The sequence below is a fragment of the Thunnus thynnus genome, chromosome 11 (genome assembly GCF_963924715.1).
Source record: "Thunnus thynnus chromosome 11, fThuThy2.1, whole genome shotgun sequence".
Lineage (NCBI taxonomy): Eukaryota > Metazoa > Chordata > Actinopteri > Scombriformes > Scombridae > Thunnus > Thunnus thynnus.
The window spans coordinates 15,230,554-15,247,586 of record NC_089527.1 but is presented as its reverse complement, the minus strand read 5'-3'; the positions used below and the strand labels follow the sequence as shown (position 1 = coordinate 15,247,586).

Below are 17,033 nucleotides of genomic sequence, written 5' to 3'. Positions count from 1 at the left end.
GTATAAGGAAATATGTAAAGTAGCACAAAGCTTATAATGTGATACAGGTTCAGATCAGTGCTGAATACTAGAAAGATTGAACACTAAAAACATTCACAGATCTAAAAGTGTAGGTTCACATCAGAAAGTATTAATGCATGTATCAAATACATGACTTACACACTCTTATCTATGTGCACGACATACAGAATATAGTCTACAAAGCTGACATGTTAACACTAGGGGTGTTAACATGAGCACAAAACTCACAGTTCGGATTCTATCACGGATTTGAGTCACGGATCAGATCATTATTAGGATCAGCGAAAAAAAAGGGGGGAGACAAATAAAACTTTGTTTTCCATTTATTCTATAACACGCTTACAGCCAGAAACAGCAAGGAACTTTTGCCTATGGTCTTAAATGAAAACAACATTTAAGATGTCCAATGTTTAAATAAAATAAAATATATAAAATATTTAATGCTCAGTTATTGTAATGTGAGGCATGAAACCTTCCTCTTTTAAACAGTGAATGAAACAGCCTCTGTCCACATCATCAAAACTTGATGATAACAAACATTCACCGCTAACGTCAGTTAGCAGCTAGATGCTAATTAGCTGCTCAGCTGCAGCACATTAAACAGCAAGTAAACATAACTCAAATGTCACTTCAGAACCGTTAGATGCTGGTTTGATCGTTGCTCTTCAAAATCCCTGTTAGGGACACGCTGTCTGCCCCTGACTTGTACTTACAGCTTTTTGTTTACTTTGTCTTAACTGAGACATTAAATTTTGTAATTAATCCGCAGTTCATATGCCTGCCGAACCGTGGGGGGCGATCCGTACGGATCACAGATCAACTACAATCCGTTACACCACTAGTTAACACTTGTTATTCTAGTTACTTAAGCTTATTACTCAATATACGGCTGAGCTTAAAAACAAACTAAAGAAACTGTCAGAAGCAAGCAGCCAGACCTCCTGCACTCATTCACTAATCACACAACATCAACAGGTGACTGAACAACCACTCAATTAAAAACGAATGAATGAGTGAGTCCAGACAGCTCACTGTAACTTCAACAAGCAAACTACCCACAACACATTATATGATCTCTGCTGTATTCTTGTTAAGGAGATAAAAAACACAAAAAAGCCACACAGAGACATTTAACCATCAGAGATGAAATTAGCGACCAAAGAGACAGAGAGAGAGAAGCTGTATCTGGCTCACATTATCTGACGTCTTCTTCTTTCTTTCATGGAGATGAAGTATTCATGTCATAACGTCCATTTGTGGCTGTTGGTCATCTTGTATGTTAGTTAACAGAACTTTATGGCTGCTGCTTAACCAGTCTGATATCATTAGCAACAATGACAAACAAGCTAACTCTCCTGGTTGTTTCTCCAGTTGCTTCTCTCTCCAGCCTCCCCGGCAGCGTCCTGCTGCTGCTGCGCTGCACAGACCAGATCTATTCTCCCGTTAGCTTAACAACAGTCCTTAACAGTCCTTCCATGGATGTATAAAGAGTCCTTCCCGGCTGCTACAACAAGCCAGCTGTTGCATTGGCTAACGCAAGGAGCTATCTACTGCTGCTAATCTGCCTTACAGTGGAGAGAATTGAAGATGAAATCTAGAAACTATCATTGGACCAACGCGATGTCAATATTGCATTCTTGTTTTTTGATTGGTAAGGGAGGACAGCCTCCCTTGGAGCGTCATTTTACGTGTCATGGCCAAACACAAATTAGCATGAAAAAAAATGAAATACATTAAGTCCAATGTAAGAGATCCTGCCCTGCGGATGTCAGCAGGCACCCGTCCTCCTCTGTCCCCAACTCCACCTCCACCAATTTCACCCCCCCCCCCCACCACTTCACACACTGCCCTTTCTCCTCCTGCCCTGCAGGTGTCGCTGTTGAAGCATTTTAAACAGAATTTCAGTAATGGATTTTTTCCAAAGAGGAGAGAAAAAAATACTTAATAAATAATACTGAGATTTGGTAATGGTTTATTTCAACCAAATATTCTTTTTTATATTTTGATCTCCCTTTTGCCTCTCAAAATATAGAGGAGGATCAACCTCCTCTGCCTCTATGGACCAGCCTCCACTGCTTCTCACCTATTGAGTTTCACCACTATGGTATGTCTGGTGTCCTTTACACCTCTCTCAAACCGTTCTTTCTCTCTATCCAGAAAGGGTAAGTTGTGATCCTCAAAGCTGTGTGTTGCATTTATTTGTTGTTCAGTGCTGCGCTCTGCATTTATGAAGGAGTTGCTTGCTTTTGCTGATGTAATACCCACTGCATTTTACAGGATATGCATTTCCAAAGATAGTCTGTGTTGTTCTCTGACTTTAAACATGTCTCTTTGAGTTAAATGCCAGCATTTCTCTGCCTAAACAAAAGTTTGAAACATCTTCAATGTGAATGCAAATAATGAGAACTGGTTAACTCGTAAATGCAGAAACTCCAGGAGGTACAGATGTCTTAAGCAAAGAGATTTATTGACAAACACAAACTTAATCGATCAAGGGGACAACAGTTTCATATCAAAGTGCCAATGTTGACACAGTGAAATGCTACATCAAGTCTGAAGGAAAAGAGATGAACCATTCTCAGTTATTCAGGCAGCGCCCAGGCGACCTTGTCCCTAGTCACAACAGTGCAATAAAATTGTTTACTTTAGTGCTGTCTCTATGGCAACAATCATAAAGCCAGGTCAGCTCGACCGAGAAGAAGAGAGCTGTCTGTCCCTCACTGTCTGCTTGTCTGAGGAGCATTTCATACACAGCACGCATATGAAAATAGGAGCATTTAATATGTGACATACACGAAAATTCCTTCACATTTAAATACTCAAAATATCGGACACATCATTTCTGGTTGAATGTTGGCACAATTGCATTTCCTGTATTTTAGCTATTGTCTTTAAGTTTGTTGTAATTTTATCTGTATTATTCATATTTTATTTTTCTCTTCTGGCTTGATGCTAAACAGCTTGTTTGGCTCTATAACTGTCTGAAGAGATGTTTTGCTCCCAAACATTTGTTGCAAGGAAACTGACCTTCGCTGAACCATTAAAAACAACCCACTGCACAATCAACTCACACATGGAATTACATATGCTTGCATGTGTATATGCAATAAACACAGAAATACACATATGCATATATTCATACCTTCCACCTGTGGTAAGCACCAGGGGCCAGATGAATAAAACTCTGTTTAGATTCATAAATAAATCTGTGTGTATGCACAAAGCCAGAAATATGCATTCTTTTCATCAGATTTATAAAGCCGTGTGTACACATGGTTCTGTTTCATAAATCTCAGTCAATGTGGAACCGGGTGCACGTGCACAAGCCTCATTTTCACTACCACAATTAGCCATAAATGGATGAAGATGCACCCTTAACCAGCCGTTTTCATATCAATTCACCGCCTGCTCCACAACAGCTGTCATTACTGACGGCTATGCAGCTCTTATCACTAATTCATCACATGGACCCGTGAACCATTGTCGGCAGCAATATCTCAGAAATATAATCAATGATTAGTTTGTAGCTCTCTTATCTAAACCGACTTTACAATGTTACAATTGTATTTGGCAGATGCTTTTATCTAAAGTGACATACACATGAGAATTAATACAAAACAAGCAAGGATCTAGTCAGGAGAGAACAACACAAGTAATTGCCATAAAATAAGTTCAGGTCCATTAGGACGTAGGTGCCAACAGGCAGTGTAAATTAAAATGTAAATTAAAAGAATAACATGAATCACACAAAAATGATCAATCAATATTACATTTGTAAATACGCCTTTGGCATTTTACAAATCTCTGTGTAAACGCAAAAAATTACGCAACCAGTGTAGCTGGTTATCAACCAAAACAAAAAATGTTTTACTAAAACATTCCGTCTCTCACCTTATATTTCTTCCTCACCTCATCGCATCACCCTCAGATCGCTTTAGAAAAACATGTGTACACTGGTCTGAAGAATGCGTTAGGTACACGCATTCTCACCGCACATTCTTTGTTTATAAATACCAGTTTATGTGCGGGAAATGGCGTATGCGTGGCTTTTGTGTGTATGCATCGTTTATGCATCTGGCCCTTGGTCCACAAGCCTGCTGAGAAATCATTTCCCGAGCAAGCGAGCGAGGCAATTCTGTCCCAGCGAAGAGGAAAAAAAAGGCTTTTTTTAATGGGGAAAAATGGGAGGCAGGGGAAGAGTTAGCAGTAGAAGCCAGGATAATTGATGGCAACTGTTGGGTACAAGATTAAGATTCATGGGTAGGACCACATATGGGGGCTGGAAAGCAGTATGTGCTGGAGGCATGAAGGATATGAGGCAACACTTTGACTGGCCTGCTGGCTTAATTGATTGAATGTTGTCCCAGATGCAGTGTAAAAAAAGAAGAAACTATCAGAGGGGATTTCACTCACTCCTGGACTGGAGTCTGTGGATTCCAACACCTGGGCCTGAATTGAGAAGGACGGACAATGAGAGATAGAGAGAGAAAAAGTGGAAAAGAGTGGTGGAAGCCCAGAGGCAAGAGAAGCAGGTTTGCATGTGGAAGGTCAGTGGTTCCTATCCCCAAACTGGCTATGAGAAAAAGGCTTGTGGGGAAAGTGTGTGAATAACACTCCCACCCCTCAACAACTTCCCTTGAGGAGCCTTTCAGCAATGTGCATAACACACACTGCCCCAGTGGAGCTGCACAGTAACTGTAGAGGATATACCTGCTGCTGCGAATGTGACCACTGTATGAATGTGAAGTTTGGTCTTGTTGGAAAAGTGCAGTTGAGTTTTTATGGATACAGTAACTTATGTTTAAAAAAAATATATATATAATATATATAATCTTTTTATATAATGAATACCTATCAGCCATTCCTCCAATCAGTGTTTGTTTATGAAGACAGATAGATCCCAAAGGGGCCAGCTATAGAATACCTTATAGTGTCTTATGAGGTGTTTTTATAGCAGCAATTTGCAGGTTCACCCATGGTAAAGATCTGACCCGCTGAGCTGATTGTGATTTATATTGTAGTGACAATGCATGGGAATTCATGCACAAAATCTGAAATGAAAAAGATGAAAACTGAGGGGAGATGGTAAAATAGAGATTAAATGTTGTACATCTAATGGTTTAGCATCAGTTAGTCTTGTCATTTATTAGTGAGAGCACATGCATCTGGGCTGAAGAATGCATTTTACATTGTGTTCCACAAATCAATTTTGGTTGTATGTTGGATTGTTTCACAGCACTGAAATATGTGTTTATAAAATAAAAGAATCAAAATAGGAGGGTGCTCTTAAAATTAAGGAAGCAGGAAGTATGTTGACGCCCTACCGTGAAGGCAAAAAAGAAAGTCTTTTCTTCAGAAAGCAAAGGGGTCTGTGATTTACCCTTGCCATTCTGAGAATTAATAGGACTAATACAGGAGCACTGATGTGAGATTATCTGCTTCATAGTCTAGTTTATTAATATTAATAAAGGTAACAGTTAACTTGACAATGATATATTAATGTATGAAAGTACTTCAAATTTAACACAGCAGTGCAATGTAAACATTTCAGAGAATCACTTTCACCACATAGCAACATTTGATTCATTTTACACTTAGGTGACAGGCACCAAGCATGTAAAATTCCTCTTAACAAAGGATTACAGCATTTAGAATAAATTGTACAAATTGCGGATCAAGACCTTGCCAGGGGAAGAGAAAAGTTATGCTGATTTTTTTGTGTGTCTGAACCTCAATTAAGTACTGCTAAACAGAACAGGTACACCCATAAAAAACTAGATCTACCCACTGTATACACTACAAGGTTGAGAAAAGATTGGGGTCATGATGATGAGCATATGGCTATTTCCTGGGCGCAGTACAACTTCCAAAAGTATCAGTAGAAAAGAATAATTCTTTCATATTTTGCCAGCACTAAAACCAACGTTGACTGCTGATTGGAGAAACAATGAGACATATGTTGTCCAGTGTCAAAGTTAGATCCTGTGCATGACCATGACACATCCACTCCGACCTTCACCCTAAGAGGTTTTACGGTGGTGTAACTATGTCATGCTGGGCATTTTTGATCTGAGAGAGAACAGCCATTATTCACAAAACCACAAGTGGTCACTTGTCTGGAAAACATAAACATATGTTGATTTTAAAGGGGAATTTTACACATCAAAGTCTGTTTAAAGGTCTTCTACTACTGCATATGTGGAAAAAAGTTGTATAAAGCCTATTGTGACTCCTGAGGGAGCTGCGTAAAATCTGATAAAATGCCTCGGGTGATGTCTTTTATGCATTTAAACAAAGGACTGATGCTTTCATTTTTATGGTTAGCACAGTGTGTTTGTGTGTGTACAGTTTGAATGTGTGTTTAGTTTAGTCTTTCATCATTTTTTTTTAGCCTTCTGTAGATGTAAGGCACACAGAGTCATTGTTCAGCACTGCTGTCCCATGATTTATGTGGCCCCTTGTGTGAGTCAAAATCCTAATAAACCAAATTTGATCTCTAAATGGCAGCATTGTGTATGTACTGCATACTGCATGTGTATACTTTACTGATCACCCCCTGAGGTGCAGTCAAGTCCGTTGACCATGTTGTCTGGAAACAGAATAGCTCAAGGCCCACGCATAAACTCACCAAACTTTCTCCCTCTTGCACACACACTCGACACTGTCTCTGACACACACACATCAAATTTAGGATGTTAGCTCATTTGACCCCATTGCTCAGCCTATCTGCCGTCTCTCTTTAGCAGACTTTTGGGATATGAGCCACCTCAGGGGTTTACTGTTACTACTATTAGCATATAAAGAGCATAAATTTCACTCCACCTTTGTGTTAGCAGGGAGCTTCTAAAAATGCAGGAGCAAAGGCAATGCCTTCTGGGAAAACTCAAAAACTATTTGTGATTAAAGAGGCTCTGCCAGAAGCTAAAAGAAAGTCAGGTGGTTTTGCAATGGAATACAGTAATCACACAATTGCACATGTGCAGACACATGTGCAAAGACACACATATTCAGGCAGTGCATGTTCACACAAACACACAAACACACACGCAGTTCAGGCCAAATGTAAAACAGGTTCAGTAACACAGAGGAGCCCAACTGTAAATCACTCATCACTCATGTTAGGAGTAACATTTTGTCACAGACATGCTGTGTGACTCTCTTGATCCTCTGTTGTCTTCACACTGATCTCCTGAAGTAACAATAAACCAAACAGACCTTGAAATGCTGACTGTATTTAGATATACTGTACTGTATTGATTAATTAGGCATAAAGAAACTGCATTGACAAAACCATACAACCGAGCAGACTTACTGTAATTAATGTTCTGTAACTAAAAATGAGTGAATATGAGAATATTAATTGTTAAGGGAAATGAAGTCCAGGTGTGGTTAGTAAAGGTGATCCAATACATAATATACTAGTAACCCTGTTCTACCATGTAATTTATCTAACTGTGTTCACGCTGTGAGTAACACCACCTAAGTCAGAAATGCCTGCTGTAGTTGGCTGAGCAATAAGAATTGGGAAGCTTCCTGGCATGATATAAGCCTATGGCCTGAATACTGTCGCAGTAAAATTTCAGAAGGAGAGAATACAGATGTCTGACAAGAGGGTAAACCATTCTTCGCTGCTCAACAAGCTGAACTTGTCGTACACCTGCTTTTTGAAAATGCCTGACCTGGCCCATTGTGGGGGAGATTAAACAGACTCCGTCATCATACCCCTCACACACCCTTAAACCAAGCTCTGAAACCACATAGTCTTCATAGTCAAACTCTACAGCACTGTCCAGAGCAACCATCTCCACCCACTTCCTTGGTAATGAAGCCTCTGGAGAAAATGATGAGGCTGCTTTGGTACTATTTAGTTTTGAAATGCACCATAAATCATGTGTATCTTATTGTCAGCATCTCACTAAACCAGGTTCATTTTGCCCTCCAGCGGTTGGAGTATAATTGATATAATGGTGGGGTCTCAACAGCTGGCGGTCATGCACTCATGCTCAGGGACAATTCTATTAAATTAATTATTGAGTTACAAAAAAAGCTACCACATGCATTGTATGCTTATATGAGATATTCACCCTTCCTCTTTTTACCAACTCAGCCAACAGTTAACAACAGTCATTCAAAGCTTATCCATTCTCCATCTTCCATGAATAAACAACTCAAAATCAATGCTTGGAAAACCATTCCATCAATCACCGCTGCAAAACTGCATTTTCTGTAATGGTATTTACCAACTGGATGCTGTGGCAACTTACAAAACAATCTGAAACAATAAAGGGAAAAAGCATCATACAAAGCACTGGCCGACCATTTAAAATATCTGGCCAAGGCCATGACAGATACAATCACAGCTTTTCTCACCATCATCTGAGTTTCTCACAAATAAATTCCCTTCCATTTGTTCAGTGTAAGAAATATGCCATTGTACTGAACAAAAACATATTTATAACATTTGTAAATATTGGATTTGACCTTATCTTTATAATGTTAATTATTTGAAAAAAAATAACTTGCATGCCTGACAACAGAGTGTAAAATAGACCACAGTGCAGTTACCACAGAGCCTCATTTATCTGAAGTCAATTCAATGCATACTGAACTGTTTTCTGCAAACAATCTTCAATTCAATTCAATTAAAAAAACTTTATGTAACCCCAAGGGGTAATTTGTGAGGCAGGCATAGTAAAGGGACATACAAACATATAAGACATATAAGACATATAAGACAATAAATGATAGACAAACAGTGACCACGGATAACGGCTTCTGCATTCGTCTGTGGAGGGGTGAGAGGACAGTCCTGGGGGGAACTGGTGGATGTATGCTGAAGGTCGGAGAGCCTTTTGTTGACCAGCACCTTCTGTATTCTTAGGGTGAGGAAGTCCATGATCCACAGAACTAGCTGATGATCCAGGTGCAAGCAGTTCATAAGTTTTTCAGCTAGGATGTGGGGTTATAGGGTGTTGATGGTAGACAAGAAATCCATGAACAGGAGCTGGGCTGATGTGTTTTGGCCCTAGGTGTTTCTGGACAGAGTCTAGTATGAAAAGTTTGGCATCGTCGACCCTTCTCTTGGCGCAATACGCAAACTGAAGAGGGTCCATCTGTGTGGCTGTGGCGTTAGTGATGTAGCTTTTCATGATCCTCTCAAAGACCTTCATGAAAAGGGAGGTTAGGGCTAGAGGTCTTAGGTCATTCAGGACCTTGGGGCTGCTCTGGGGATGGGGATGATTGTTGAATGTTTCTATGCCTGAGGGACTGTGGCAGTAGCGAGAGAGCTCTGAAATAGGTGCTGTAGTACTCCTCCTAGCTGCTCAGCACAGTGTTTCAGTGTATGGCTGCAGATGTTATCTGGACCAGGGGCTTTCTTAGCCTGTGTCCTTTTCAGACACCTTACCACAGTGTCGACTTTGATAGTGATTGAGGGGTCACCTGGGATCAGGCTGCTGATGGTGTCTGCCATTTGTGATTGGTGGTGTTTCTCAAACCTTGCATAGAATGAGTTTAGATCACTGGGACAATCTAGTCAGTATACGTGGGTTTTACTAGGGTAAAACACATACACAAACACTGGTCAGTGTAGGGCCTGAAAGGCTTTTCACTAGACCCACCAGCAACATATTCAGTCAAGAAGAAGCAGCCAGAGGATTTGGGGTAATGAGGTGTGTGTTAGTGTCAGCCAATCACTCCCCTGTGACTTGGATGTATTTTTTCTTGTCTGGAGACATGTTTAAATCCTACAGAGAAAAAGAGAGCAAGGTGGTGAGAGAGAATAAGTGGATAGGCTGTAGCCTCCATACTTTCTGGGCACAAAAAAAAATCTTCACAAAAATGTTCTCGGTGACCACCTGGACGAATAAATTAGAAAATAAGGTGCATTTAAAGAAAAGAATGAATTAATTTACATAAAGTTCCAGCTCAGTTTTTCCACAACAATCTATGAGATATTTTCTTCAAACTTCATATCCAAATGTTTGCAAGGTGCATACTATGGTACACTTTGACACATAACTGCTAATTTACTCCTTTAATAGCAAAAGTAACCATTAACAACGCCCATAACACACACACGCACCCACACACTGATAGGTGACAGTAGTGTATTATCTGTGGTGGCCTGATTACTGTTTGCATGCTTCCATTCAAAAATTCCACTCGCCCCTTCTGTTTTCCTTCTTGTAATACCAGGCTTTCTCATTTACAGCTACAGTATCACTGAGCACTCTGTCACCTCAGTGAATGAGAGTTTAAATAGTTGTATAGACTAATTAGAAATAATGATACATAAATGGATGTGTGTGTGTGTGTGTGTGTGTGTGTGTGTGTTAAACTTAATGTAGTTTAAAAGGATGTAATGGAAGGTACGTTTACATACTTCCCACAGGAAGTTTATGCATATATCTTAGAGTATTACATGCTCACATTCATCTTGGAAAAATCTGTTTTTTGAGGGGTTTTTTTTTTTTGTCCTTTAATAGGTCCTTTTTTCCTCAATTCTAATGTATTATGACAACAATTTAACATTTGGTTGCAGGATTAGCTTCAATCAAATATGAGGGATAGTGGGAGGCTGATATCATAGTCTATTGTTCATTTCCAATTGCTAACAAACTTCACACTTTATTTTTTCTTGTCTTGTTGGGGCAGAAGAACTCCAAAAAAGCTTAAGAGACACACAGCTCTGACATATTAAATTATCACCTTATGAAGTTGTCATGGCTAACAACTTAGCAAACAAATTTTCACATCTAGCAGGCATTGAGCAACATTAGCATTCATTTGGAGTTGTGTTTCCGGCGATCTGTGTTTTGGGATCTGCCAACAAAAAAAATTTTACTTGCTAAATGATTGATTTTCTTTACCCAATAGTGGCTTGTTAGACTGCGGTTTGGTACTGGGCAGGTAGCATACAGTCTGTTTATTAGTGCTTGTTTGCTGAAAACAGCTGCCTGCTGCAGGGAAAGGGGTTAATGAGAAAGGTGAGACTGAATAATACAGAAAATGTACTGATCATATCCATGGACTGCTTATTAGTGAAATTTTTAATCAGATACATGCAATGCAATAAGTTCTGTAAGCAAAGGGTGCACACTCTGGCATTTGCAGGCTATCCTCTGTGGAAAACTCCCACAAGGTGTTGAGACTGAGTGCACTAGTCAAGGTATGAATGCTAATTTATGGTATACCATATGGAGACAGCGACAGCATTGTTGGTAGGTGACCAGAGCTCAGAGGGCAGCGAGAGGTTAGCTTCACTGGACCGTACAGCCATCACGAACACTCATCCAGTTATTGTTTCTGATGCTTATTAAGCTGCTCAGCAGATGGACGATAATGTGGGCCATGATTACCATCAGAAGCAGTGGCTTGTAACTCATACTTAGCCACCAAAGCTCATCTGGGGGACATCGGGGACAAAGGACAGCTCTGACCTCAGATATGGCATTCTTTATTTGGTTGAGCTTGAGAAAAAATGTTGTGTGAGGCAGCATTTCAGTTGAACTTCTACAGGCTCCTCTTGTTTATTCGAGGCACGTTAGCCAAGCTCAACTATTGAGAGTGTTTACTTATGGAAGTGACATTTGCAACTTTATTTAATTCAGTCAGTTACTGGCTATTGGGATGACCTTTTGCTGCCTTCCCTGGCAGGAACCTATAAACCTCAGAGACTCACCAGCTTTACAGGCATTCAATAATTGCACAAGGCACTATTGATGAAGTTGTTGTGTGCACCACCTATGAAATGAAGTGGGCAAGGAACAGAAACCACGGCAATGCAGTGCCTATGTAATCCTGATGAGGATATTTATGAAACTAAAACTGATGAAAATGTGGCTTGGGGCAATATAGTTTTTTTTTGCAAACATTTAAAACAAACATTTATGGAAAGAGCTCACTGATTATATTCCCACTGACTGTGGTGATTATGTCAGAGACTGATAGATGCCTTGTGGTCTTGTCTTGTGGTTGTCTGTTGGAGACATATGATGTATAAAAGCCATTTAAACCCGACTACCAACTCATCTGTCCCTCAGAAAGTATGTGACTGATTTGTGAAGGAAAGAAAGACGGATGGAGAAAGGGGAGAGAGAGCTTGTATGGCTTCTTCACTCAGTTACAGGTAGACATCACTTCTATCTATCATTACCATGCCACTCTTGGTATTTGGTCCCTACAAACCTTTGGTTGCTGATAGATACGCAAGTTTGCTACATCTATACGCCAATATTGTTGTTGCCATTTAAAAACTAATGAGAAGATAAACAAGGCTACTCACGAGCTTGCTGTCTGTGTCAATGCATTACAAAAAAAAAACCAAACAAACAAACTTGTAGGCCATATAAATTGAGCCAGATATGTGTTTTCCACCCATTGGCATATAATTTTCTCATTAATTACATATATTGGAGAAGCCTGAATTATTATGATTGCCTTAAAGGCCCCGTCCTCTCCGGCTCAATGACACCAGAGAGAGAGAGAGAGAGAGAGACAGAGAGAGCAGTGGTGGTCAAGCAAGCTAGAGAGTGAATGAAGAGAGTCAAAGCAGTGAATCAGATAAATAAAACATTATTTTCTGATTGTTTCACAGTGGTTACATTCTAAAGCACAAATAAACACACCCACACCTTTGCATAACCCTGTGGGAAGATGCCGCATTGTTGGATTTGGTGTGAAAGCAGCTGAAGCGCACACTTCATCCTGTCTGCTGCGGCCTCTCTGCTCCGTGTGTGTGTAGCTCAAGCCCACCTTCAGTTAAACAGACACAGAGACTTGCTATCTTTATACATCCATGACACAGACAGAGAGCAGAGGAGAGAGACGGAGACAGTAATGTAACCATGTCGCTACGCTACAAGTTCCGACCTCAAACCTTGCACGCTGTTATTGGCTGGGGGCAACACAGCCACTGCTCAAAGGCTGATGCCAAGAAATGTCCTGAACACAGCAAAATACTAAGAAAATACAGGTAGATACATACACCGCCACACACTTCTAGTGGATCATAAGTGATGATTGAGAGGCATTATTTTTGTGTGAGTCTGTACATTGTTTTTTGGGAAACTCCTGCATAGTATAACTTTAATCCATCACTGCTGAAATGAAAATCCTTGCAAACAAGTGCAATCCGTTTACTCACATGGGCAAAATACTAACATATGGACTTTGTTCCATAACTTTATGGAACAAAGACATTGAATCTCATTGGCATTCCCTGCTTTAAGTATGCAGGGGAGTGAAATCCATCAAACAGATAAGATGGATTCTCTTTCATGAAACAGCCGTAAGTTTTAAACAATATGAAGATTCATCTGTTCTTGCAGTCTATTCCTGCATCATAGGCAGTATGTTAAACAGTTGGCAACTCAGTGTCTTATAGCATGTCCTCCTGGGCGGGCAGCTCGCACCAATATAAAGAGAAGAGACTGTATTTTATACAACCTTTACTGTGATTTACAGGATCAGATGTAACATATTAAGCATGGAGAGAAACGGATTCGATCATGCTGTGGGGGAAAATGCATCCTGAGGTCTATTATTTACAGCCTGCCCGCATTCATGCACACGCATGCAGACGTATCACCAATAGGATCCCCGAGCTTTGCAGTAAACCTGCAACAGTTCATACTTCCTCGATATATGCTCCACACAGCACAGATGGTTTTGTTGTGGTTCACTTGGCAGTCAGCTCCATCTCAGGCTCATGCAGAGCTATAGGATTTCATGGTGTTTCATTAGAAATCACAAGAGGATTTTTTTTTAATCACATAGATTTCACATAACTCCAGACAGGTTTCAGAAGTCAGCAGACTTACTGAAGGCATGCTTGAGGAAGCAAATAGGTATAAAAAGTAAATTTCACCAGACATCACATGCCACAATGCCCCTTTCCTCTGATCTTGGCGCCCTGCCCCAAGGGTGCAATAACAGTTTATTACACCTATCCTCACTTTATGACCCCCAACCCCCAACCCGCTTCCCTCAACTGTTATTGAAAACACCCAGGTCTGCCATATATCATTCCTGAGCAGCACATTATGCTATGTGCAACCCAGCTAATCACCACCAGCTCATATGGGTATTGTCCAGGTCACATTGGAATAGTTCCCCTTATCTAATATCTGCTTAGATATGGAAGTGTTTTAACACAGTCCCATTTGTCTTTACAGCATGTGTGGCCTTTAGGCTAAATCTCCTTTTTCCTATATGTATCTGTGGTGTAATGATGGGGAGTAAATAGAAAATGGAATTTAAAGGTTTTGCCACATAGTGGCTGCGTGGAGAAAAAAGGGTCTGGCTTAGTTTATTACTTGCCAAGAGGATAGAGTGCAAACACTCAGGTTGGATTGAGGGGGCTATAAGGTATAAAAAGGATAGCACAGTACAGTGTATAGCAGGGTGTGAAAGGGATCTTGGATTAAAATGCAAAGCGTCAGTAAAGATCTTTCAGGGTGGAGGTGTTCAGAGAGAGAGGGAACAGCTCATGGGTGACAGTGTGACAAGACTCAGGGAAGGAACCATCACCCCTCCGTCACACTGATGGCTCCTCTGTCACCAAGCGTGAAGAGGGTGCAGGTGGGAGCACACCACTATGGCAATGCAAATTAAACTTAATTATAATGCTTCAAAGGAGCGAATGTCAGTGTCCATATGTATGTTGGCCACAATTCAGCATGTTTACAGAATATGCTAAGATAAAAACTCTGAAGTTATATAATGTGACTGTGGCTTGTTTTAAGTCCAGAAGGGTATACAAGAGGTCAGTGAGGGCTTCCTTTAAATTAATATATGAAAGAAACATAAATGTGATATTCCCCTAATGTTTTATTTGTTTTTTTTCACTAGTTGAGGTTTGACTGGCACTCTTTTAATTATGTCACGTTGTTGTGCCCTCTTCTTCTGCAATGGTTCAATGGCGCCTGACTGAAAAATTTAGGGCCACCAGCTGTTTAATTTCGACAAACCAACTCCTAATATTCACATAATAGTAGTGGACGGAAACACACATAAATTTGCATTTGCTTTTGCTGATTTTCTGGAAATGTGGTCAAAATGTTCCCTACATTTGGATGCCTGGCAACAGACTTGGGGATTCATGTGCTTTTTTTCTCAGTCCATGTACATGTATTCATATGTGTGTATGTGTCTGTGTTTTCATGCTAGATCGGGCAGCAGTTGATTGGGCAGATGGCTTGTGTCATCATGGGGCGAGGGCGTGGGGGGCGGTTAAGGTTTGTGATGGATGGAAAGGGTTGTGTTTAATTACTTGTCAACTGAGCAGCCCAGCTAGCTGTTAAAGAGCTTTCATCTGCCGCGAGTGCCCTGCAGGTGATCTGAGGTAGGGTTGGGAGGCAATGGGGTCCAGTGAGTTCTTAGTCTTACATGACCAGGCCAGCTGAGTTGTATCTCACTGTCTCCTGACTGATATTTACCCCACATTCTCTTTGAATGATTTTTGTAGCACAGGTCTGGTACACATACACACACACCAGCTCTTTGCAGATATACTTGCTTTATTTAGTTCTTATAAATAAACACACTACTTTTACCAGTCTTAACATTCAAGTCACAAGCAAATCTTATCATGACAACTAATACGGTGGTGTTTATGGTCAGTTTTCAAGCTGAGTCTGTTTAAACTGGCAGTACCATTTTCTCTGTTATTGTTTCTACACTAAACTCCGCTATATCTAATATGTATTTGTGGTATTAACATTGTCTTATCCCTCTGTCCTTGTCTCTTATATTCTTAGTATGTGCTGGCACAGAGAACAAGCTGAGCACACTGTCAGACCTGGAGCAGCAGTACCGCACCCTGAGGAAATACTACGAGAACTGTGAAGTCGTAATGGGCAACCTTGAGATCACAAGCATCGACGGCAGTCGAGACCTCACCTTCCTCAGAGTAAGGACTAAATAAAATGATACAGTAAACTGATAGATTGTGTAGTCAATGTGCTTAATTCATTTGAAAATTGACTATCTTGTTGTCAGTTGAAATGACATGTAACTAAAATGATTTTTACCCGGTAATCACTGTTAGTCTGGTGATTGGATGGGGCTGTAGGCACTGACTGTCTCAAGTTAGATCTGCTTTAAAGTTGCTAGCTCTTTCACATGAGGCAAACTGCCAGACAAACAAAAAATTCAGGGTTTCACATATTTATTGTCACTGATTAATGTTAATTACATTCATTTCTACAATGTCTTTAGTTTTCAGTACATGACAATAACCACCCAAACATCCACATCTCTAGGGATTGTCTAAAACTGAGTAATAAGTTCAGAATCTGAACTTTATCACTGTTTTCTCATTTGACCTTGTGGCCCAGACAATGTCCTGTGCTCAGATTCCTTTCTTCAAATCAGCACTCAGATTAGTGTCTACATAGCCAATGATAAGCGAAGAGGAAATGTGTTCTAATCAGGGGTAATCAGACTTCCTCTCTTCTCTGGGTGCCTGACTGATTGTTCATGATTCAAAGACAGAAAAGGAAAAGTGATGTGGCATTGAACACTAATTTCTACCTCTCAGAAAATACTCAGTTGTCATATTCATGATCTATTCAGTCACATTTAGGAGCTATTTTTTTTATCATCGTATTCCTAAACTGAGCATGTGAGCCGGATGATTCAGGCAGGATCTATTGGAAACACTGGAATGCGATAAATGACTGAGGGAGCGCTCTGGTTAATGTTGTGCTTTGATGCTGAAGCGTGTTGTTTGGGTGAGGGAGCTGAGGTGGAATTGCTTACATGAATGCCTGCTTCCAGTTTGGTTTGACAGACACATGCATACACACACAAACACAGTGTCAATTGATGTCAGCCTCCAGCCCTTCAGGGCCAAAGCAGTAATAGTGTGGTAAGTGAGGTCAGAAGGAGGCAAGGGAAGTCACTGTAGTGAAATCTGCAGGAGAAAGAAAAAAATACATTGGTTTTTTGGTGAAATCAGCTGCTACTGTTGACCTCTCTTGGCCCTCCACTTCTCAAGAACATCATCC

General features: G+C 40.4%; 1 protein-coding gene across 1 annotated transcript in view; it reads left to right on the top strand.

Moving 5' to 3' along the window:
• Window positions 1–17,033, top strand: part of LOC137192539 (receptor tyrosine-protein kinase erbB-4-like) — a 351,735-nt gene that overhangs the window by 145,460 nt on the left and 189,242 nt on the right. Inside the window, exon 2 of the mRNA XM_067603312.1 lies at window positions 15,783–15,934. Within this exon, the coding sequence (XP_067459413.1) occupies window positions 15,783–15,934 (152 nt within the window). The remainder of the gene's footprint in view (window positions 1–15,782; window positions 15,935–17,033) is intronic.